Source organism: Canis lupus, chromosome 18 (genome assembly GCF_048164855.1).
Source record: "Canis lupus baileyi chromosome 18, mCanLup2.hap1, whole genome shotgun sequence".
NCBI classification, from domain to species: Eukaryota; Metazoa; Chordata; class Mammalia; order Carnivora; family Canidae; genus Canis; species Canis lupus.
Genome location: NC_132855.1, coordinates 7,122,791 through 7,145,702, shown reverse-complemented (window position 1 = coordinate 7,145,702; position 22,912 = coordinate 7,122,791). Strand labels below are relative to the sequence as shown.

The 22,912-nt window shown below is 36.9% G+C and overlaps 1 protein-coding gene across 26 annotated transcripts in view; it reads left to right on the top strand.

Annotated features, from left to right (window-relative positions):
• Window positions 1-22,912, top strand: part of FOXP2 (forkhead box P2) — a 554,812-nt gene that overhangs the window by 408,132 nt on the left and 123,768 nt on the right. For 3 of the 26 annotated variants that reach the window (XM_072783386.1, XM_072783387.1, XM_072783388.1), the window contains exon 4: window positions 7,219-7,261. The exons of the other annotated variants lie outside the window; for them this stretch is intronic. In XM_072783386.1, coding sequence (XP_072639487.1) covers window positions 7,219-7,261 — 43 coding nt within the window. The remainder of the gene's footprint in view (window positions 1-7,218; window positions 7,262-22,912) is intronic. 26 annotated transcript variants of the gene reach the window in all.

Sequence of the window (22,912 nt, the reverse complement as noted above, 5' to 3'; positions counted from 1 at the left end):
GGAAAGAAGAACCAAATTACCATTTAACAAATCAAGGAAGTTCAAGGAATGGAAGAGTTTTTAAAAGATGGAGTTTGTCAACCATATTAAGCAATGTTCGTGAGGTTGAGCATTTTCATACATACAATGTTAAGCTGAGACACTGGTGATTTTTAATCCACCTCTTTCTTTGTCATCTACCAGTAACCCTTAGGATCTGCTATACTAAAATGATCCCAAAAAATGGCGGGGGGCGGGGGGAGGAATTTACTTTAACATGAATGTTAAATAGAAAATTGAGAATTAGTAAATGTACTTCTGTTTCTCAGATTGCTGTGTCTCTAATTGTATAAGTAAATGTATATTGCATATCTAATACTGAGTTCCCATAAATTAAATCTGGAAGAAAACTGCTTTCTAGGAGGTTAAATTTTACCCAAGCACATGTTTCATTGTGTAATCCATTAGGATTCTAAGAACATATTCCCTTGACTTCTCTATCTTAACTAAAGTGAGAGGAAGAAAGAAATAGAACATTAATATTGTTAAGGGAGCTCTCCATAGGATTTAAGACTTAGGCTGTGAATTTTATCTTAAGATGTTTGGAGGTGTTGTACAAGCTAAATTGAATGACAAAGTGAACAGTGTGAGTACATGATTAAGGACAAAAAGTGAAATTATTTTGAAATTCACTTACATTTAAGATTCCTTGTGTTTCCTCAGTGGATTCTATTCATACATTTCTATCATCCTGCATTCTACATTTCCAGTTGGTCTTCTTAAAATTTCTCTGCTACCTTCACCTTTTCTACTATACTCTTTCTTCCTTTATTATCTTATTCTTTTCTCTCATCATGGAATCTGGTCTATTTTGCTTAATCTCTGTCACCTTCAGTCATATGTTGAGAAAAGAGTAACTTTAAATGCCGGTAATCACTTGATTCTATCTTGAACCCAAAAGATATCCTAGCATATCATCTTACCAACAAAATAGGAAAATTGTGCTGCCTCTTACAATCCGGTGTCTGTTATTTAGTTCTTATCTTGCCCCAAGAGAAGTTTCCATTATGCTTTTTTAAGTTGTAGTTTTAGTATGAAAGTAACTCTGCTCTTAAATATCTCAGCTACTTAGAAGGACCTAGAACCCTGGGGCATTTCATTTAGTTCTAGAATTCTTGTACTAATAACGTTTATAGATGGCTCTTTAAAAGTCACCCTGAGAATTGTTGCCATCATTCCTTAAATCCTTTTGTCTGATTTCCCAGAAAACTCATTGAGAGGTGAATATTCAAACTAGAATTGCTTGGAAGAGTTCTTTTAAAATGGCCAGTTTTTCATGGAGATCGTAGGTTGTGCTGATTAGGATTATTTAAATAACACTGAATTTGGAAGCACAGCATTTGAAATGATCAAACAGAAGTATAATGAATTGTTCTTTCAAAAATATCTAAGTCACCCTACCTTAATATGAAAATCATATAAGCTCATTATAAGAATCTAACACATTTTAAGTTAAATTATGGCTGGGCACTAAGTTACTTTTCCCAAAGGCACTTAATAAATATTAATAAATTGCTATAGTATAGTAGATTTTTTAAGATGAAAATTATGTTCTGTGATTAGATGAGGAAGAAACCACTCATGAGAACTAATTATAGTAGACCCTTGACATTCACAAGGTATGCATCCTGAGATCTTCATGAACCCTCAAACTCAAGAAATTCCCAGTTCAAAAATATGGAGAGATCTATGCAGGCCTCCTTCCCAGTGCTATTCTTATTCTGAATCTAGCTACCATAATCACCCGCCACGTGTCGTGTGAGTTAACAGCTTTCAGCTTTCAATAAAATTGACCTCTTGACTAATCTCATTTTTTTAAGATACTTTTTTTTTTAAACATCACACGTTGTCCTGTATCAATGAGAACAGGTAGAGAACAGCCAAGCAGTTAATGTATGTATGTGAGAAGTCCGCAATCTCAAGACTCCCTCAGCCTCCCTCCACCACACTTGATTCAGTTCCAAGGCCTGAAAAATTACAGAAGTATAATGCCTGGAACTTTAGAACTTGTCCATTTCAAAATAATCAAGCCAATCCCAACATCTGTGAACTTTCTACTAGATCTTGCGTGATAGCTAAATGAGGAAGAATCCAGAGTGTACAAGTTTCCCCACCTTACTTGCTGATATTTTATTTGAAGAATTAAAAAGGCACTCGATATAAATATTAACATTTCCTTCTCGTTAATTGAAATCTCAGTGACATTAATAAATGACCTGGTGTACTCTTTCAGAGTAAAAGTTGCCTGGAAGGTTTTTAAAGGCATCGAGGAAGGCAGTGTCTTGGGAATGAAAAGACCTCTTCGAAGTTTAGTAGATGAGTAGAAGCTTTATTTTAATGACCATGGCTGGTTGACTGTTTGGTCCACGCATTCTGAGCTTAATATTTTATCCCTGAAATGAGAGAGTCTCTGTTTACATTCAGTTCATAGTTGAATCACATCCGGCTTACCTAAAGGTATTTGGTGGTGATTTTTTTAAAGGCTTTGTTGTTTAATCATGCCGATTTTTGTAGTTTTATCAGCATAGACATAGAACAGGTGGTACCTAGTGGGTAAACATTTTGATAGCACAAAATAGACAGAAAATTCCTTTGCACAGTATATAAATTCTTACACTTCTAATGCTAACGCTCACACTGCTGTAAAAGCTGCCACCTTGATATCTTCCACTGTGAGTGCTACCACAAGTTCTCGTGTGATGAACCAAGAAACACACAACATTACAATGTGCTGATGTGAGGAAAATCTATTGTCTCACGGAAAAACTAGTAAATTCTTCAATAGGATCTCTTAAAAAAAAGGAAAAGAATAAACTCATTCTTTTCATATTCGTCTTCTCTTCCCATAAAACCAGGCATGTTATAGACATTTAAAACATATTAATTGGTGATTAAAATATGATTAAAGATTCAGTCTCTCAAACACTAGGGTATCATTGCAGTTTTTCTCTTTATTACAGGTGAATATATTTCCCTTAGTAACCATCACTAGTCTTCTACATACTCTTTTTTTTTTCCTACATAGTCTTAAGAGTATATTTAGGCCAATGGTTTTCAAATCCCAGAGATTGCATGAAAACCTTTAAAAAGTGGAGAATTTAGAGTCCACCCCAGACCATTGGCTAAAACTTTGGGGGGGATAGGATTTTGGAAAATGAAAATATTTTACACTATCCAGAAGATTCTAATACAACTGGTCTGCAGAGTAATATGCAGGACTCCTCTTCTGCAACAGTGGGTCCCTGTAGTAAAAAAGTATTGAATCTGATTTCTCTTATTAATATACGGTGTCATTTTTCCCCTCTGGGAATCTATTCTCCAACCTACACAATGAAAAAGCTAGACTACTGATACTTCATGCTCCTGCCAGATTTAGCACTCTTTGAATCTCTGTTCTGTTTTTTTTTTTCTTTGTTTGCTTTTTTTATGTGTGTTTGTGTGTATGTATCTTTAAATCAGAGCTAATTAAAAGCCCCTGATTAGGTTTCTTGAGATGTCTCTAATTTTTCCAGGATCATTTCCAACAATATCGTCAGAATTTTACTTTTGACTTTCAGTTGGTTCTCATCAGTACTGTCAGTCAGTAAAATCATCATCACTGATGAACTCAATCTCTTCTTATCTTTGATTTAAAAAATAATAGTATCTGGAGGGCACCTGGGTAGCTCAGTTGGTTAAGCTTCCAACTCTTGACTTTGTCTAGGGCCACAATCTCAGGATTGTGATAGCAAGCCCACGTTGGGCTCCACGTTCAGCGTGGATTCAGCCTGAAATTCTGTCTCTCTCTCTGCCCCTCTCCTGCTCATTTGGGCACTCACTCTCAAAACAAATTTTAAAAATCTAAAACAATAAAAATAATATCTGCTTTCTGAAGTCCTCAGTACAGACCAACCTTGCCTAATTGGCCTCCCTTTCCATGTTAGAGACCTTAAGGAAAAGGCTCATTGGCTTCAAAGATAGCTGGCTGCTGTAATGGCCCCGGGATGCTGATCTCATGGTTCACCACGTACTTTTTACATATTATATGAGCAGCAATTTCTCTAACTTTGCTTTGCATCTCCACAAAGCTGACCCTGCCTTTCTTTTCTCAATAGGCGCTTCTCCACCTTCATCTAGAAAACTTCTGGGTAGCTTTAACATTCCCATTGTCAGCCACTCTGTGAAGTCTCTTTTGATACCTCCTCCTGCCACACATACACCGTGTAGAATTAATTATTCCTTTCTATACATTACTTCTATGTCGTGTTCCTACTCCCATTCTTGTATGTATCACACTGAATCGTAATTACTCTATGTTCCTTGAAGGCCTGGACTGTCTTATTCGTCTTCACATTTCCAGTGTCTGGCACACAGTACATTTTGTGTAAACCTGTGGTGTCCATTGACCAGGGCTAGTCTATAATCAAGTTCCTCCTTCCTCTGAGGTTCCAGGTATGTTTTTTCAGTTACACACTGGGACATTTCAACCCAGATTAAGTTGTTTGCAACTGAAGCTATTTATCCTTCCCTACCCTTATCCAGTTGAAGTTTTCATCAACTTTGCTTGATTGTGTTTATAATCTCCAGGTATAAACCCTTCTAATCTGAATGGGCCATATTCCTTTGCCCTACTGTGAAAATTGCCCTTTTCTTCAACCTCTCACCGTGGCACAAAAGGCTGTACATCAGCATATACCTGATACATTACAACCATGACTTACTCCTTACTGCTTACTAAGTGTGCCATGGATTTATTTATTCATTCATTCACAAATGTTTACAGGTTGTTTCTCATATACTAGGCACTTTCCAGGGTACCATGAACTAAAAGAACTTTGAGGGGCTGAGGGGCACCTGTGTGGCTCAGTTGGTTAAGCATCTGCCTTCAGCTCAGGTCATGATCCCAGGGTCCTGGGATTGAGCCCCACAACTGCCCCCTTGCTTAGTGGGGAGTCTGCTTCTCCCTCTCCTTCTCCCTCTATGTGGCTCTGTCTCTCAAGTCAATCAATAAATCAATCAATCAATCTTTTAAGAAATTTTTTAAAATTGAAAGAACTTTGACACCGACTCACTTTTGTGCCATTTCACCATCTAATTTAGAAGGTCATTCCCACCCACCCTCTGTTATCTAGTTGCCAAACTCTCTATACAAACTTTAAGGCCCTATTCCCTCAAGTCTTCTCTGACTCTTCAGAGGGAAATAATCCCTTCCCTATGTATATTTCCAGAACCCAGATCATACTTCTATTTTGTTATCCCACATATATTAGTTATAAAGATTCAGTTATGTGATTAGATTAGTTGCATGATTCAGGTCACATTACCCACCCCTCTCTCACGTTGCTAATATATCTTGTCTTTGCTCTAGTTAGGCAGTCTGTTGAATAATACTTTGGCTGATTCCTTTTCCTGTGTTGATAACGTGTAATGTATTTATTTAACAATAACAACGAATTCTTTCTCCTTTTATCTTAAATACTTTCTTTCCTGATTTTATCTTCTGGTTTATTAATTTTGTATACACTTAGTATTTTGCTTACAATCAGCTCTTTTCCCCCTATTTAGTCTGTTTCTTTTGAATAAGATTTACTGCCTCATTATTCTGTACTAGATATCAATGATACTTTTACTAGGGAACCGGAAATAAGAAGTCTGCTTAACAAAACTTTATTTGGGGGATGCCTGGGTGGCTCAGTGGTTGAGCGTCTGCCCTTGGCTCAGGGCGTGGTCCCCGATCCAGGGATCGAGTCCCATATCAGGCTCCCTGTGAGGAGTCTGCTTCCCCCCTGCCTGTGTCTCTGCCTCTCTCTGTGTCTCTCATAAATAAATAAATAAAATCTTAAAAAAAAAACTTTATTTGGAAAGGTACAGGATTACAAATGACATGTGAGGATCTTTCAAATGTCGTCAAGGAACTATACTTTCTGTATGATTTATAACTTTTATAAGTTGAGTATATATCTGTTGCTTTAATCATGTGCATTTTGAGTATTTCCACTAAAATACTAAGTTTCTATGGAGTTTATCAGCTGCTCTATTTAGAAATACAGATTTATTTTTCTTATGAAACATGAACTTCTTAGACATGCAGTCCAGATCAGGCTGGTGACACAAAAGACCAGAGTTTCTTTTCACCTGCTCTGCCCCTGTGTGGCCTTTGTGTTCACAGTCATAAGACGGCTGCCCCTTCTCCAGGCATAATGTCCATGTTCCAGGTAGAACAAGGGGATGACAAAATACAAATAAGTGTGGGCCTGCTGCATCAGTCCCCCTGTAGGAACAAGTGTTCCAAGAAACCCTACACAGTAGCTTCTACTTCCTTCTCATTGGCCTGAACAGCAGCATATGAACATGCATTGCTTAAGCTAAATTTGGAAAACTGATTACATTTAACGGGGTATTTTTACACTAGACAAAGTTCGGGTCCTTTTCATAGAGAAAAAGGAGAGGATTAATTCTATAGTAAGTACCTAATACTGCCTGCCACCCACAATTTACCACAGATGTTAGTACCAACTCATGTGGCCTAAGGGATACGTGAAAAGAGATTTTATGACTTGAGATACTGTGGTGACAAGAAGTTTTGTTGTTGTTTTTCTTCTAGGAAAATTTAGAAAGACACAAACCTATGTATTAACATGACCAAAGGACAGTGGGTTATAGGGCTTCACTGTAAGTTTTAATATTTTCAGTGATAACTGAAATATTAAAGATTCAGTAGATATTCAGTACTAGGTAAAGCACAATGCTAAGTCAGCTAAGCAGAGTGATGCTTGCCCTCCAGGAAGTTGCTACTGATACTTGTCAGGGCTGGTTAAGCATCTTGGTGCAACATGCATGGGCAGTAGGACAAATACTGGGAAGTTTAAATAAAGCATATGCCTATTTTGCAAGTAGAGAAGCCAGTGTATTTTGAAGGGTGATAAAAAAAATTTTAAAAAGCAGTCATAGAAGCTAAATTTTAAATAAGGTCAGGAGAAAATTTTTCATTTGGCTGTTATATATTAGGTTGTGGTATTGTTGGAAAGCTCATAAAAGTCCTAACTTTCCTTCCAGCTACAGTGAAGCTAGAAGACAAATTCCATACCTTTTCTATATTTCCTGCAATTATCTGTACTAATAAACAACCACACTAGGATAAAAAGGTATTTTATGGGGCATCTAGAAGTTCCAAGGAAACCTTGTTTTCTTTACCTCCAGATCCACTGACTTGTATGCGTTCCTGCCATGTTCTGTGTTTCAGGTACTTTCCCCCTGATTGGTTATTTTGTTTCCACCTAAACCCAGAACTGGTTAGTGCTATTCCCATTTTACCTGTCAGGAATCACAGAGCCGGAAAGGCTCGGTAACTTTCCCAAGGACCCAGGGTTTAATATAAGTTCCATCTGATTACAAGGTCACCTTTTTCAACCATGCTTTACATTGGAAATGAATGGGGTGCCCAGGTGAGCGGCTCAGTCGGTTAAGCATCTGACTCCTGATTTAGGCTCAGGTCATGATCCCAGAGTTATGAGATCAGCCTCCCATCAGGCCCTGCTCTGGGCGTGGAGCCTGCTCAAGATTCTCTCTCTCTCCCTCTCCCTCTACGCCCTCCCCACTCCCTCTAAAAAAAAAAAAAAAAAAAAAAACACACACAAATAAATAAAAATAAAAACTTGGAAATGACTGAATCATTTTTTCAGGAATCCTCAGTGTGGGTTCAGGCAGAGTTTTCCCATTCTGTCTCCAGCTGCCTGACTAGTTGAAGGCTGACCATTCTGGTGGAGTAAGAATGAGAGGTCCTTGTGCTGTATGTGACTCTGCCCAACCAATGGGGATTATTCTGCTGAGTGTTTGTCATCCCTTCATCCAGGGCACCATAAGAATAAGAGTTAATCATATGGAAGCACCTGGGTGGCTCAGTGGTTGAGCATCTGCCTTTGGCCTGGGTGGTGATCCTGGGGTCCTGGGATAGAGTCCTGCATCAGGCTCCCTGCAGGGAATCTGGTTCTCCCTCTGCCTGGGTCTCTGCCTCTCTGTCTCTCATGAATAAATAAATAAAATCTTAAGAAAAGAATTAATCATTGTTTTGGATCTGAGATTCTGTAAATGCATAATGATTTTTAATAATCTTACCTTCTCTAATAGGTCCTTTGTAGTAATTATCCAGGTTGAAATTAATAGGAATTTAGTCCATCTTCCTCTTAAAATCCATAGTTTATGGAATTAGTGCAACTGGGGTTGTATCTTTCAAACAAAGGAAATAGTATAATGAACTTTCCTTTAGAGACATACAGAGAGCAAAGAAAATAAGCCAAATAACTGTATTATTTTTATTCTCTAGTAAAATTGTGATTTTTTTTTAAGGATTTGCCTACCTATTTTTTTATCTTGCTCTTTCTCTACAGGGTTTATTTTCATTTCATTTCTAATACTTACTTGCAACAGTTATTTTGCATATCACAGCCTGGAAGCTCAAACCCTAAACCTTCCTAGTGCAGAGAGGCATATGGTAGACAAGGTGCAAGGAAGAAGGAAGGGTTAGAAATAAACAATACTTGAGAGCTCATTTTCCTTCTGTAGAAGATATCCATTTCTTTCTTTGTCTCCTTTTCTCACTCTTTCCTCCCTTCTTTCTTTATTTCATTTATCTATTTTCTTTTTCTTTCTTCTCTTTCTCCACTGCTCTGGCCTTCAGGCCCCATTTTGCAACCCCTTTGATAAATACTAGAGTATTGAAGTCCATCTAATGAAATACAGAGATACATAGAGTGTAAAAAAAATAATAATAAAATAAAAAGACTCAGCTACTTTCTGATTAGTGATTCCTGAGTCTTTGAGGATACAAGAACTTGTTGAAGCAGTGAGCATTAAAACTCAGGTTTCTGATGAGGCACTGATAAATGGATTACTCGATGCTACGATATATAGTTTGCCATCACTGAGGGGCCAAAATAGCATTGATTCACAATGTCATGCCAATACAAATGGCTTTAAAAGAAACATCTGTTCTCAGAATAATTGAAAGTGAGAAATATTTCTTAAACCAAATTAGAAATGATTACCTAAGCAATTTTGATGTAGTTATTTTATTTGGCATTCCCATTCAATAATTTCCAGCACAGCTAAACTAAAGCAGAGGTTGGCTACTATGTTTTCTCCCCACCCACCACCTTTTTATTTCCTCCTATATTTAAATAGATACTTACTTAATAAAAAGAGAGTTCAGGAGTAATGCAGAAATAAATTGAAAATCTTACTCTGTAGAATTTCATATGAAACAAATGATTATCATGCTCCCGTGGAAAAACCGCAAGCTTAAAACAAAACAGCAGTAAGATTTCAAAAGTGGTTTACAGTATTTCCATGTATTAGAATTTACATCCTCAGTCAATCAATCCATCAAAGAAATGTGACTAAATGCCCTCCGTGTGTTAGACACTTTGCTAGGCAGACACCAGGTACCATAGGGGATTCAAAAATGTTCTTATCCTCGGGGTGTTGGCAATCTGGCTAGATAAAAATTCAGGATAATAACCATTCTTCTAAGCCATTTTAAACAAAACTCAGTGGTTTAAGGTGTTTGAAAAAAAAGAAGCACCCTGCTTGACAGTTATGGCTTTTTAGAGCATTCTATGGAATAAATTGGATTTTTCTTTTCTCTAGGTGTTTAGTGAATCAGCCATCACTTATAGACTAAGCAAAATACAGTTTTCTCCATTTTTGTGCCTCCTGAGGCTTTGTTTATGGTTCTTTAAAATCTGTTTAGGACTGAGTTCCAGAATCTAAGGGGGGTGTTGAAGTATGAAAACAAGTCTAAGGATAACAAGTAATGTGATAGAGATGATTAAAGGGAAAATGGAAGAGCCGATCACAAAGGGGGTTTACCTAGATTAACAAGCAGAAGAAAAAGGAGAGAAAAGTATTTTAATAATTTCTTCACATTTAAAAAGAAACTACTATGCTATGGGTAGTAGGTTTTTATTTTTCTGCATTGCTGAGACTAAGGCAAGAGTATACATTCTGTTTTATTATTTTTAGGATTTTTAAAAATTGATTTTAGAAAGAGAAAGGAGTGAGAGAGAGAAAGGACATGAGTGAGGGTGAGGGGTAGAGAGAGAGGGACAAGCAGACTCCCTGCTGAGCATGGAGCACGATGCCAGGCTTGATCCCAGGACCTTGAGATGATGACCCAAGCTGATGGCAGGTGCTTAACCAACTGAGACACTGAGGTGCCCCTAAATTCTGTTTTAATAAGAAAAATCAGAGTACTCAAGTGCTGACTCTTCATGATAGTAAAGGTTTTTAAGAGTTAACTTGTATGAAAAATATAACAACTTTTCTAGATTCTGTTTTCAATATACAAGTAGCTTAATTTTAGATGATTATTAAATCAATATGTGCTTGCAAAAATAATTCAGGCAGTTCAGAAGAGTATAAAGAATTGAACTTCACCTGAACTCCAGCCTCCCAGTGATCCTGTTAACACATGTATGTATGTGTTTACCTGCATTTTTGTGTGTGTCTGTGTGGCACCATAGGCCAGTCTAGAAATGAACATGGCTTTTTATTTTATAGATCTTTTTCAATGTAAGATTTATTTGTATATTCATCCATTGGAGTATAGCTTAGTTTATGACCTAGAAAAGCATGAAGATGTTGTAGATGACCCGTCAGTGTTCAGCTGAGGCTTTGTGATAAAGTAAGAGGCCAGTTTCTATGGAGTCAGGAGAGGCTTTGGATTCAAGGATCGACTCCACCTCTCAGTACCTGTGTGACCTTGGAAAAGGCAGTTTAGTTGTGTAACCTCATTTTCTGTCAACTGAGAAGATTTGACTCCATCTCTAGCTCTGAAGTTTCTTATCCTAATGCTCTATTTTTAGCAAAACAAAATACCTTTTCTGTGGCTTACATTTACAAAAAAATTAGCCTCCTTTATGTGTTATGTGTCAAAAGCTTTTAACTTTGATAATGAGCTAGTTTTTATCTTGCTAGCAAAAACAAAAAGAAACAAGATTATTTTAAAATTTAGAAATTTACAACTCATTTATTGAGGTTAAAATATTCTGATACTCAGAGAAAAAGTGAAATTTGTTGTTAGAATATTATACAATGTGCATATTCATCACATACAAATATAGTTTTCATTCCATTATGTTCCACGTACCCCATGACATGCCAGCTTATCTGTTTAGAGTACTTTTCTGTGTGCTCAATTACATATGTAAGGTTTTTAATGAAGAAAAATAAAATAAGGAATATTTAGAAATATAATTATATAGAGGTCACAGCTGTGAAAATTGCTTTTCTCACAATCACTATAACTTGGTTTTATTGCCTAAATTATATAGTAATAAAAATTATTTTTCTACTCCTAGAGTAACCAGTCTTGGTTCTCGGTAAAAATATAAAAAATAAAAAAAAAAACTTGCACTATATTTATCTAAATAGAAAATAGTTCTTTTCTCTTATTATAATCACTTTTGAAACAGTGGTTTCTAGTACATTTGAAGCCATGAGTTGAAATAGTTCAGATACTGTGACGTGAAAGAAAAAAGAAACATTGTTAGAAAAAAAAAACAAACACCTCTCCTGTTTATCTATCCTCCTGATTATTATTCATTTGAATAACAGCTCTGAGTTATAGGAAAAAATATTCTGGGGTCAAAATACCCAGACCATAATGATGATGATACAGGTTTTGAGAACTTGAGTGAGTCACTTAATTCTTCTGAATCTCGATTTCTCTTAGGGTAAGAATTGCTAACTAATGAGCATAAAATATGTCATAGAAATGCAAGCTCCCTTGCATGTCTTAGGTATTTTTGTCTTCTACTCTAACGAAAGCACTTGTAAAATTAGGATTCTGAATGAAGTACTGAGCTAAGAATTCAGCCATTCGGTGTTTACCTCTGTGGAAGTCAACAGCATGCAAACAAACAGATCATCTTCGTTGCTCGAGTTCATTACTGTGCATGCTCTCATTCAGTTTGCAGGAAATAAGTAACATCTTTAGAAAGCTCTAATTTCGTTTCCCATTCATAACAGAAGATTAAAGAGAGACAGATTTGTTGACAGATTACGTGGTGTCTCATATTCTATCCGCTAGAATCTAACTGAATGATTTAAATACATGAAGTATAAGAATATGTAGCAATAATAAACTGACTTCCTTTTTTTTTTTAATTTTTTTATTTATGATAGTCACAGAGAGAGAGAGAGAGGCAGAGAGAGAAGCAGGCTCCATGCACCGGGAGCCTGATGTGGGATTCGATCCCGGGTCTCCAGGATCGCGCCCTGGGCCAAAGGCAGGCGCCAAACCGCTGCGCCACCCAGGGATCCCCTGACTTCCTTTTTGATGGCACTGAGGATGTGTTTGAATGCACACAAATCCAAAGTGGATCCTTTAAAAGATGAAAGTAAATCTCTGCTTGTAATTCTGATATAGGTTTGTCAAAACATAAATGGAACCCAGTTTAGAAAAGATGTTGCAAAAGATGCCACAATTATCTGTGTTGCAAATACATTTCCAGATGATTTGTAGGTATGGCTTCACTCTCCCATTAATGTATGTGTTATTGGTTCTCTGGTTATATTTCTTACTGAAGTTTTCTAGATAATTTTTCTTGTTCCTTTTAATCGTTTTTGGTGTAAATAAAATACATGTTACATGTTATTTAAAAAAAAATACTCCAAAAAAAAATCAGTATGATCATGTGTCAAAACAGAGGAGGCCAAAATGTAAGGGATAGTATTATTTGGTTTTATGCTATTCCACTAATTAATATTAACCAAATAAATACGATGGCGTCTACAAAACTTTCGCCAGTTGTTTAAAAGTCAGGAAACATTTAAAAAATAAGAGATCTTTGAAAAATAAGATGCGTGCATTACTGTTTGGAACACACACATACCCGTTGAGATTAGTGTGATGTGATTTGTCCTGCAGCTGCTTCAAATTAAGAACAGGTGTGGAAGACAGATTATGCAAATACTCATATTAATGTAATTGTCAAATTGGTGTGTTTACCATTGTGCTTTTAAAGAGTAGACTGTATTCCTATTTTAAATGTAAATTAGCTTCATTCTTGAGAGCAGCTATTGGATAATGAAACTTGGCCCTGGCTTAGAAATGAATAATTTCTAATAGACAGTAATACAGTTCTAAAATTTGACAATATCTTTCTTGGCAAACTGTTTCATACCTTTAAAAATGGCAATTCTATATTGTTTTTAGTACATGTATAGTCATGGTGGTTTTCTGAAAGTTTGAGTTAACCGTGGCACTGGGCTACTATTTCCTTTCTGTTATGCAGAATGATTACTGTGATAGCTTTTGCTCCTCTTCCATCTTTTCTTTCTTCCCTTTTTTTTTTTTTTTTGTTTCTTCCATCTTTTCTCATTCAGAACTCCTCTCAGCTGTCCATCTTGATGGGTCTAAACTCTCAAAAACATATACTTTGGAGAAATTGCTTTATGTCTATTTTAATAATTTTACCTTCTAGTAAAATTATTATCTAGTTACCTTCGATTGTATTTTGACTTTTTTAAGGGCCAAACATTCATTTTGATATTTTAAACCATGTTTTGTGAATACAGCACAGCCTCTTACTACTAGGGCACTCATGGATCTGTGTGAGGATTTTGTATTTGCTGAATGTCATGACACAGACTCCTCTGCCCAAAAAAGGATTTTATCTTAGTCCCCAGCTGGCCTCTTCAGCCCGTTAGTGACAGGTGTTGTGGGTGATCATATCGAAATGGGTGACCAGGCCAATGAAAAGGAAAGCTGAGGCATTAGCCGGAGATGTTAGAGAAGTCACATTTCTTACATCCCATTCTTTTTTAATGCCTCCTTTTCTTTAACAAAAAAGAGATCCTAAAGCATTAAGGATTTTATTTCACTTGGCTAGACTGTATTCAGTGCTCATTGATGTACCTGGTAATGTATTTATTTATCCTGTCTTATTTCAGAACAGGAAACAGGCTTGGAAAGGTTAAATTACATTATCTAAGGTCACAGAGCTGGTCGTTTGAGCTGCAACATGAGTTCAAGTCAATCTGATTCCAACTCCTGTGCTTTTTACCGTGGTATTAATCACTGATAGCATGTGCCTTTTTATGTCTGTCCAAAATACCTCTCAAATTTTTCATTTTGGGAGAACAAGTTAAAATAACAGGGATCGCAAGATACTACATGAGAATACTGCTTTTTCTTGATTGTCTTCATTGTATAGAATCTAGGTTGACTTGCAGGTGAGCTAAAGCTGTGGTTCTCAAGGAAAGGGATGGGGGCATGCATGGAGCCCCCTCCGTGGAGGAGTCTCCATCAGCACTGCCATTAGAAGGTTCTACTGGAGTGACTCTGAATTGCGATATTCCTTTCTCTGTTCTACTTCATCATCTCCACCTGTTGGGAGGCACTGTTGAGAAGGCAGTGGGACTTGATGAAGTTTTTACCCAACAATGTATGGAATAATCTTTTGATATGAAAAAAAAAAAAGTAAGAAGCAGTGCTGGACCTCACTGGCATTTTTCTTGGCATTATGAGAGTTTTCTATGTCTAATGGTAAGAGAGTTTCTGTTGGAAAGAGTACTATTTTTAAATAATTGATCCTCTTCAGGTTTCCTCTCTACTTCACCGTCAGGAGGGGGAAGAGGTTGATAGGGAGCAAATTATAATCAGAGATGCCAACAAGATAAGCTTCTGTGTGTGCGGCTTGCCGTCTCTATTCCTCATTAAAGAGCCTATCATTTATCATTATTGGCAAGAAAAGCAGCTGCCGCTGAGACCAACAGCGGATAAAAAGTAGCTGATCCAAGGGCTGCTGCTGCTTGCCCCGCAGGGATCAGAAAAGGAACTGCCACAACTTCCAGTTCCCTCGTAAATTCCTAGGGTGACATGATTTGAATTCCTCCCCACCGAGGAATAAAGCGCACAGCAAAGGAGATGCTGGTACTTTCTGAATTTGGACAAATCAAAGTATGATTCAGTGTTTTGTTTTGATACATAATAGATATAGCAGTTGCTCTGCATACTTCATTCATGGAATCAAGTCCAAACCCAAAAATATATCCTCATGGAAAAGATCACTGAGAGGTAATTAAAGGTCCTGCCCAGTCCACAAACTCCAAGGACATGTAGGGTCAGTGCCTCTGTGAAGGCACGATGCCCTACAGAAGCAAAGCGATGGGTGCTTCCTTTTAGTCTTGCCACTCACTCCTTTTGATATACCTGATAAGGTTGGTGACAGATGCCTTTCAGAAGTATTTTTATTCCAAGAGTGTCTTATTTCTAGTTTGATGTTTAAAAGCGCATCACTACAAGACCATCGGCTAAAGTGAGATTTCTACTAGCAAAAAAACTTAATAACTTTATGGATACTTTTTATTGTTTCTGAAGAAAAAGCCCCAAAACAAGTTGAGGGCTCCACAGCACATCTAATTTATTACTATCTGTTTTATTCCACATATTAAATCATTAGCTTAATTTATTTTATAGTAATTTTTTTTCCAGGCAGGAAAATTAATACACAAAATACAGGCTTTTTTTACATTAAGCAATAAAGGCTTTTGCTTTAAAAAATGTTAAATCCCTACACTGAATCCTTGGGTTCTAACCCTATGTCCATCCATTCTTGGACAATGGGCCAACGTGAAAATTCTAAGGTTTATTCTGTGCTCGGTGTCTTGATTTGAAATATTCAGAAGATAGACTTACTCAGAAATTGGAAGCTGGTTTAATACATTGTGCCAGCCATCCTGAAAGCCATTTCAATAGACTCTGTACCCTGGCATTTGTTTTAGAAATAATTGCATGCAAATGTAGTTTAACATCTGTACTATGTCTCTTAATCCTAACCAGGCATTTTCCATTAGATGTAGTCTGAAAATCACATTAAGAAAAATATATCATCTGTGAAATTATATTCTGAATGTCCCAAATAGCAAAGAAAGGGGCAATATCCAGTTAAATCTCATACGAAGCATTCCTTTCTTTTTCTGAACCCCAAATTTTAAAAAGTTCATTTCATTTCTTTTAGGGCTGCATTATAAAATTGAACTGAGATCTTATGTTTTCCAAAGTTCTCAGTGTTATTTACTATAAAACTTCCTTGAAGAAAAAAATATCCCGGTATGTCAGATTAAGTTTCTTACCTTTTGCTTGGCACTGCAATTTTTAATTTATTTTTGTACCTTTATGATGATACAAGTCAGACATACTAAATTTTAGTATGTGTCCATTCTTGCAAGCAGAATTTTCCAAGTGAAATACTGCACTGATTTTAAATGTATGATTTATTAGCCTGTTTAGGGAATTAGGGGAAAATAGTAAGGAATAAGACATATGTAGGGTCCTAGGACAGCAACTGACTGTAAGGAAGGGGAAGAGGAGGTCCTAGAAACAAAAAGTGATTTCTTCCCATCATAAAGACTTTAAAAGAATCTCTTGTGCCATTCTGCATTGGTCACAGTTACTTCTTCAGGATTATGGTTACATTACCCTAAATATTGCAGAAATGTTTTTATATATGTGACCCTTCATTGAATCCTCCAAGTGAAAGGCAGATGGTGTACACATTTAATGATGAAAAATTTGGTGCACATGAAGACCACTTGGCTTTACATGATGCTCTTGAAGATCTTCTTTTTCCGTCCTCGTCCCTGACACCCTCTCTTCCCTCTGGCCTTGCTAGACCATCTGTTTCTCTGAATACAGCAGAGGATCCTTTACTTTTCAGCCCTCATATAGGCTGTTCCTTTGATCTCGAATACTCCCTACCTCCACCTACCACATACCCGTTTTGTATACTAACATTTACTCATTATCACCTAGTCTAAGATCCTTAACTGTCCCTCCTCTATGCTCCCATAGCACCCTGTGCATACATCTGTTAAAGCATTTAATACGTTCCTAATCATTAGTAGTTTGTCTTCCCAATTTGACTCTAAATTCTTTGGGTTAGTTACTCTCACTTGACTTTGTATGCTAACTAACTGATGTAGTACCACAGAAGTGAGAAGGATCTCCACCCAAAATTTGGTTCGAATGTCAAAGCTCATGACACTCCAAACACCAAGAGAACTTGAAAGAAATTTTATTCCTCACACAAGTAATTTTATTCCTCCTCGGGAGAGCTGATTGAACACAAGCCAGGTCCTGGCTGGCGTGGGAAACTAGAGGGAACAGGTTGGATCTTTACAGGACCTAAGGAGTGGGCTGGGGAAAAGGTCCCTTGATTGGGGATATAAATTTCCCTACAGTGGCAAAGGAGGAGGAGCATACATGTGCCTTCTGCCCAGATGTGGGGCCACAGAGGAAATGGACGTTGAGGCTTAAAAAGAAGTCAGCAGTCAAAATAAGAAATGGAGTCAAACTCTTTATTATAAGTGACATATACTACGTGATCATTAAATGGTGAATAAACTAGTGAACAAGCTATCAGTCAGCCATTAGCCTCCATGTCATCAACAGATACATTTTAAGCGCCTACATGCCCTTTCCTGGTAGACAGGACCACTGCTCTGTACATTCTCATTTCATAGAGAAAGTTGTTTCACCATGGCATTTTCTGACCTTATATTACCTCCCCTAACTCAAGGTAGCAAAAGACATCTGCATTCTTTTAACTAGAAAGTAAAAAAGAAGAGTAGAAAATTAAGGGCTATTATTTTTAGGTTTGCATAAGTGATTTCTGCATGACCTCAACATACCCAATACGCTCAATATAATTTTTTAGGAGAAAAAAATCTTATACATAGAATCTGTCCATTTTATCTATTAAATAATTACTGTATGTTTAAAGCTTTGTCTTTTGCCCTCCAGACATTCATGAGAAATCCAGCTCCCTATTTTTTTTTCCAGAAGAGCTTTAATGATTTTCTTGAATGAAGCAAACAAGCATACCGCAAGTTAGCAAAAAATACAATACTCCACCCGTATCTGCAGGAGTATCTCATGGCAGAAGTGTCTGTTGACTGCTGCCTTCTTTCCCTCTTAAAACATAATAACTACATCACTTGTAGGAGCACTATGGGCATCTTTTGTTTTTCCGTGACTTCAGGCACATGAAAGAGACTTGATTAACATCCCTGGAGATTGAGGTTGTCTACATCGTCAGCGAGCAGGTGTAGGTCTTATCCTTCTCACAGGCAGCAGCCAGGTCATCTACCCCAGCCTTGATCTCAGCCTCACCTGTGCAGACAGCTGGGCTCTGTGGGTGAGAGGTGTCCATATCTTTTCTATTCTTGGCTCCTCTGCTGAGATTTCTAACAAGGGTGCCAATTAGTGCCAGTTATGATGGCAGCTTTCTGAGGTGAATAAGACAGGATTGACAAAAACAGGGTGAAAAATCTGACTTCAACATTGTTATATTCTGTAATTTCTCTTAATTCTTCAGTACTTTTTCACCATGCAATGGGGATCAAATCTTATTTTAGGAATTTCGGTGGATTTAATTGATTAATATTAAGTACTTTAAAATTTCACATCCTCCAAATATTTGTGGTATCTAGAGGAAGACAATGGCCACCTACTAAAAAAAAGTGTTGACTGACTAAATTGTAGAATGAAAGAATGAAAAGTTACCTGTCACACAACTATCCTGAACACAAAAGACAGTGTTCCTCCAAATAGGATCATAGAAGCTCCAGATCACAACCACCAAGATGCTTGTTAAAATGCATATTCCTGCACCCAGGCCCAGATCTTCTGAATCTGAATCTCTAGAAATGTAGCCTTGACTCTGTGATTATAACAGCTTATCCAGAGATTCTTTTACATGCTAAAGTTTGAGAACCTGTACAGTAGGATATATAATGTACAGAAGTCTTAAAAATAAGTAAAAGTGGACAGCCCAGGTGGCTCAGCGGTTTAGTGCCTGCCTTTGGCCCAGGGCCTGATCCTGGGGATCCAGGATCGAGTCCCTCATCGGGCTCCCTGCATGGAGCCTGCTTCTCCCTCTGCCTTTGTCTCTGCCTCTCTCTCTCTCTCTTTCTCTCTCTCTCTCTCTGTGTGTGTGTGTGTGTGTCTCATGAATAAATAAGTAAAATCTTTTTTTAAAAAAATAAGTAAAAGCATGGCTTTTTGTAAATAATTTCAGCTCCCTGGACTTCCATTTCCCTTCTGTGCAAAGTAATTCCTTAATGGGCGCATCATGCTCTCCTCAAGATCATGTGGGTTTTGCAGTCTATGCCACAGGATAAAAAAGGAAGAATGGCGTCTTAAGGCATGTGCTCATATTGACTTGGTCCTCCCCACTTCTCCTCTACTGACTCCAAATAACACCAACTACTTTGACCCACTGGATTTAGGGAATACACAAAATGTTTTCCAGGTATCAGTTCTCTTCCCTTCACCTCCTCTGTCAGAGCTAGGCAGCTTGGAATCTGTTGTTCAAACATGGGCTGGAGAAGGATGAAGGAATTTGTATTTGCTAAGCCAACACAAAAACATGCTGGTTCAACCCTGGCCACACTTGTCCTGGAGGCACTTTCCATCAGATATAATGAATGGCCTCAAAACAGCCAACCGAACCAACAAACTTAGGAGTTGGAGTGGAAGAAAAGCCAATCAGCCATTGAATTTTGTTCTTATCTTATACCATGTCAAGAGTGGCCATACTTCTTAACTAGCTAAACACTTTATTTTTTTTTAATTTATTTTTTATTGGTGTTCAATTTACTAACATACAGAATAACACCCAGTGCCCATCACCCATTCACTCCCACCCCCCGCCCTCCTCCCCTTCTACCACCCCTAGTTCGTTTCCCAGAGTTAGCAGTCTTTACGTTCTGTCTCCCTTTCTGATATTTCCCACACATTTCTTCTCCCTTCCCTTATATTCCCTTTCACTATTATTTATATTCCCCAAATGAATGAGAACATATAATGTTTGTCCTTCTCCGACTGACTTACTTCACCATTAGAAACGACAAATACCCACCATTTGCTTCAACGTGGATGGAACTGGAGGGTATTATGCTGAGTGAAGCTAAACACTTTAAAAAAGATTTTTTTTGTACCTTTAAAATGTAGATGTGGTTCCATTCAGGTATCACTGTACTTCAAATACTATAAAATACTTAGGTTGTGTGTGTGTGTGTTTAAAGAATTTATTTATTTGAGAGAGAGAGAATGTAAGCATTAGGTGGGGTGGAGGAGAGGGGCAGAGAGAGAGGGAGAACCAGGCTCTCTGCTGAGGGGAGAGAGGTGGGGCTTGATCCAGGACCTTGAGATCATGTTCTGAGCTGAAGGCAGATGCTTAATGAACTGAGCCACCCAGAAGCCCCAGATGCTTAGGTTTTAAACATGTTAAAGAAAGAGGCACCTGGCTGGCTCAGTGGAGCATGCAACTCTTGATCAGGGTTGTGAGTTTGAGCCCCAAGTTGGGTGTAAGGATATCTTAAAAAAAATAAAATCTTAAAAAAATTTTTTTTAATTTGAGCATAGCTTTAGCCAATCTCAAGAAGCAAACTATAATTTAAAACATTTCCATGTGTTATGAAAGATCAATATATTATTTTTGCCTATTTTTCTGTGAAACACATACCTCCACCAACTTTGCAAAAAAAATTGTATTCTTTCCTGGAAGTCACTTCATTGTGTCACTGAGTGCAAATACATCCATATTATTATTATTATTATTATTATTATTATTATTATTATTTGCTTTGCTGCATCAGGTTTCTAAAAAGAAAAATACATATATTTATTTTTATTGAAGTATAATTGACATATAATAACATTTATTGCAGATGTACAATATAGCGATTCAACATTTGTATACATTATGAAATAATCACCACGATAAGTCTAGTTACCATCTGTCACCAAAGTTATTGCAATATTATTGACTCTATTTTCCATGCTGCACTTTATGTCCCTGGGACTTCTTTATTTTACAACTAGAATTTTGTACTTCTTAATCCCTTTAACCTATTTTACCCATCCTTCCACCCCTCTGGCAACCACCACTTTCTTCACCATATTTATGAATCTCTTTCTGTTTTGTTTTCTTTTTTTGTTTTGTTTTGTTTTGTTTTTAGATTCACAGGTAAGTGAACTTATATGGTATTTGTCTTTCTTTGTTTGGTTTCTTTCTCTTAGCAGAATACCCTGCAGGTCCATACATGTTGCTGCAAATGGCAAGATTTCTTTCTTTTTTATGGTTGAGCTATAGTGCATTGTATACACATATACCGAATCTTCATTATCCATTCATCTATTGACAGGAGTTAGGTTGCTTCCATGTCTTAGCTGTTAAAAACAATGCTGCAATGAACATACCTATCTTTTCAAATTAGTGTTTTCGTTTTCTTCAGATCCAGAAGTGGAATTGCTGGATAGTGTAGTAGTTCTGTTTTTAACTTTTTGAGGAACCTCCATACTGTTTTCCACAGTGACTGCATCAGTTTGCATTCTCACCAATTGTGCCTGAAGGGTTCCGTTCTCCACATCCTTGTCGACACTTGTTATTTCTTGTCTTATTGATACTCACCAATCTGACAAGTATGAAGTGACATCTCATTGTGGTTTTGATTTGCATTTCCCTCCTGATGAGTGATGCTGAGCACCTTTTCATGTGTCTGTTTGCCATCTGTATGTCTTCTTTGGAAAAATATCTATTCAGGTGTTCTGAATTTGATTGTTTGTTTGTCTGTTGTTTGCAAATATCCCCTATCATTCAATAGGTTGCCTTTTTGACTCTTTGTTTTATTTACTGTACAAAAGCTATTAGTTTAATGTAGTCCCAATTGTTTATTTTTCCTCTTTTTTTTTTGCCCTCACTGCAGGAGACAGATCCAAAAAAATGTATTGCTAAGACTGATGTCCAACTATTCACTGCCTATATTTTCTTTTAGGAGTTATATGGTTTCAGATCTTATATTTAGATCTTCAACCCATTTTGAGTTTTTTTTTAATTTTATGGGCATAAAAACATCTAATTTCTTTTCTTTATATATATAGCTGTCTAGTTTTACCATTTATTGAAGATACTCTCTTTTTCCCATTGTTTATTCTTGCCTCTTTTGTCATAAATTAATTGACCATTTAAGTGTGGGTTTGTTTCTGGCCTGTTTTTTCCATTCTATTGATCTGTGTCTATTCTTGTGCCAGTACCATCCTGTTTTGATTACTGTAGTTTTGTAGGATGGCTTCAAATCTGGGGGTGGTGATACCTCCAGTTTGTTCTTCCTTTTCAAGATTGCTTTTGCTATTTGAGACTTTAGTGGTTCCATATACGTTTGAAGATGATTTGTTTTAATTCTGCAAAAATGCTCTGGGTGTTTTGATAGGGATTGCATTGTATCTATAGATTACTTTGGGTAATATTTGAATGATATTAGTTCTTCCAATCCATGAGTATGGTATATCTTCCCATTTATTTGTGTCATACTCAATTTCTTTTAACACTGTTATGTAGTTTTCAGAGTACAGATATTTCACCTGTGTATCTGTAGCTAAAATATTTTTTATTTATGTGAAAGAGGCTTTGATTTGTATCATGAAGTCTAATGAGAGACTAAAAGCTATTTGTGTGCAGATACAACGTTTTGGGAATTTGTGCATACTTTACAGCATGTAATAATACATACACAGTAGGACTTTAATAATGTTTTTATTTGAAGAAAATCTGAATGTTGTTCTGCAGCAGTAATGAGAGCTAATAATTATTAAGTACATAGTTAATAAACATAAAGTATATGAGTACCAGCACTGTTCTCGACACAAATTAATGTATTTAATCTTATGATGGTGTACCTTATTATCCCCTGTCTAGAGAGAGGGGCCAAGAAGGGCTAAATAATTTGCTCAAGGTCACACCACTAACAAGTGTTGAGTCAGGATCTGAACCCCGTCAGACTGTCTCCAGAGCTAATATTTTTATTTTCAACACTAAATGACTTATTT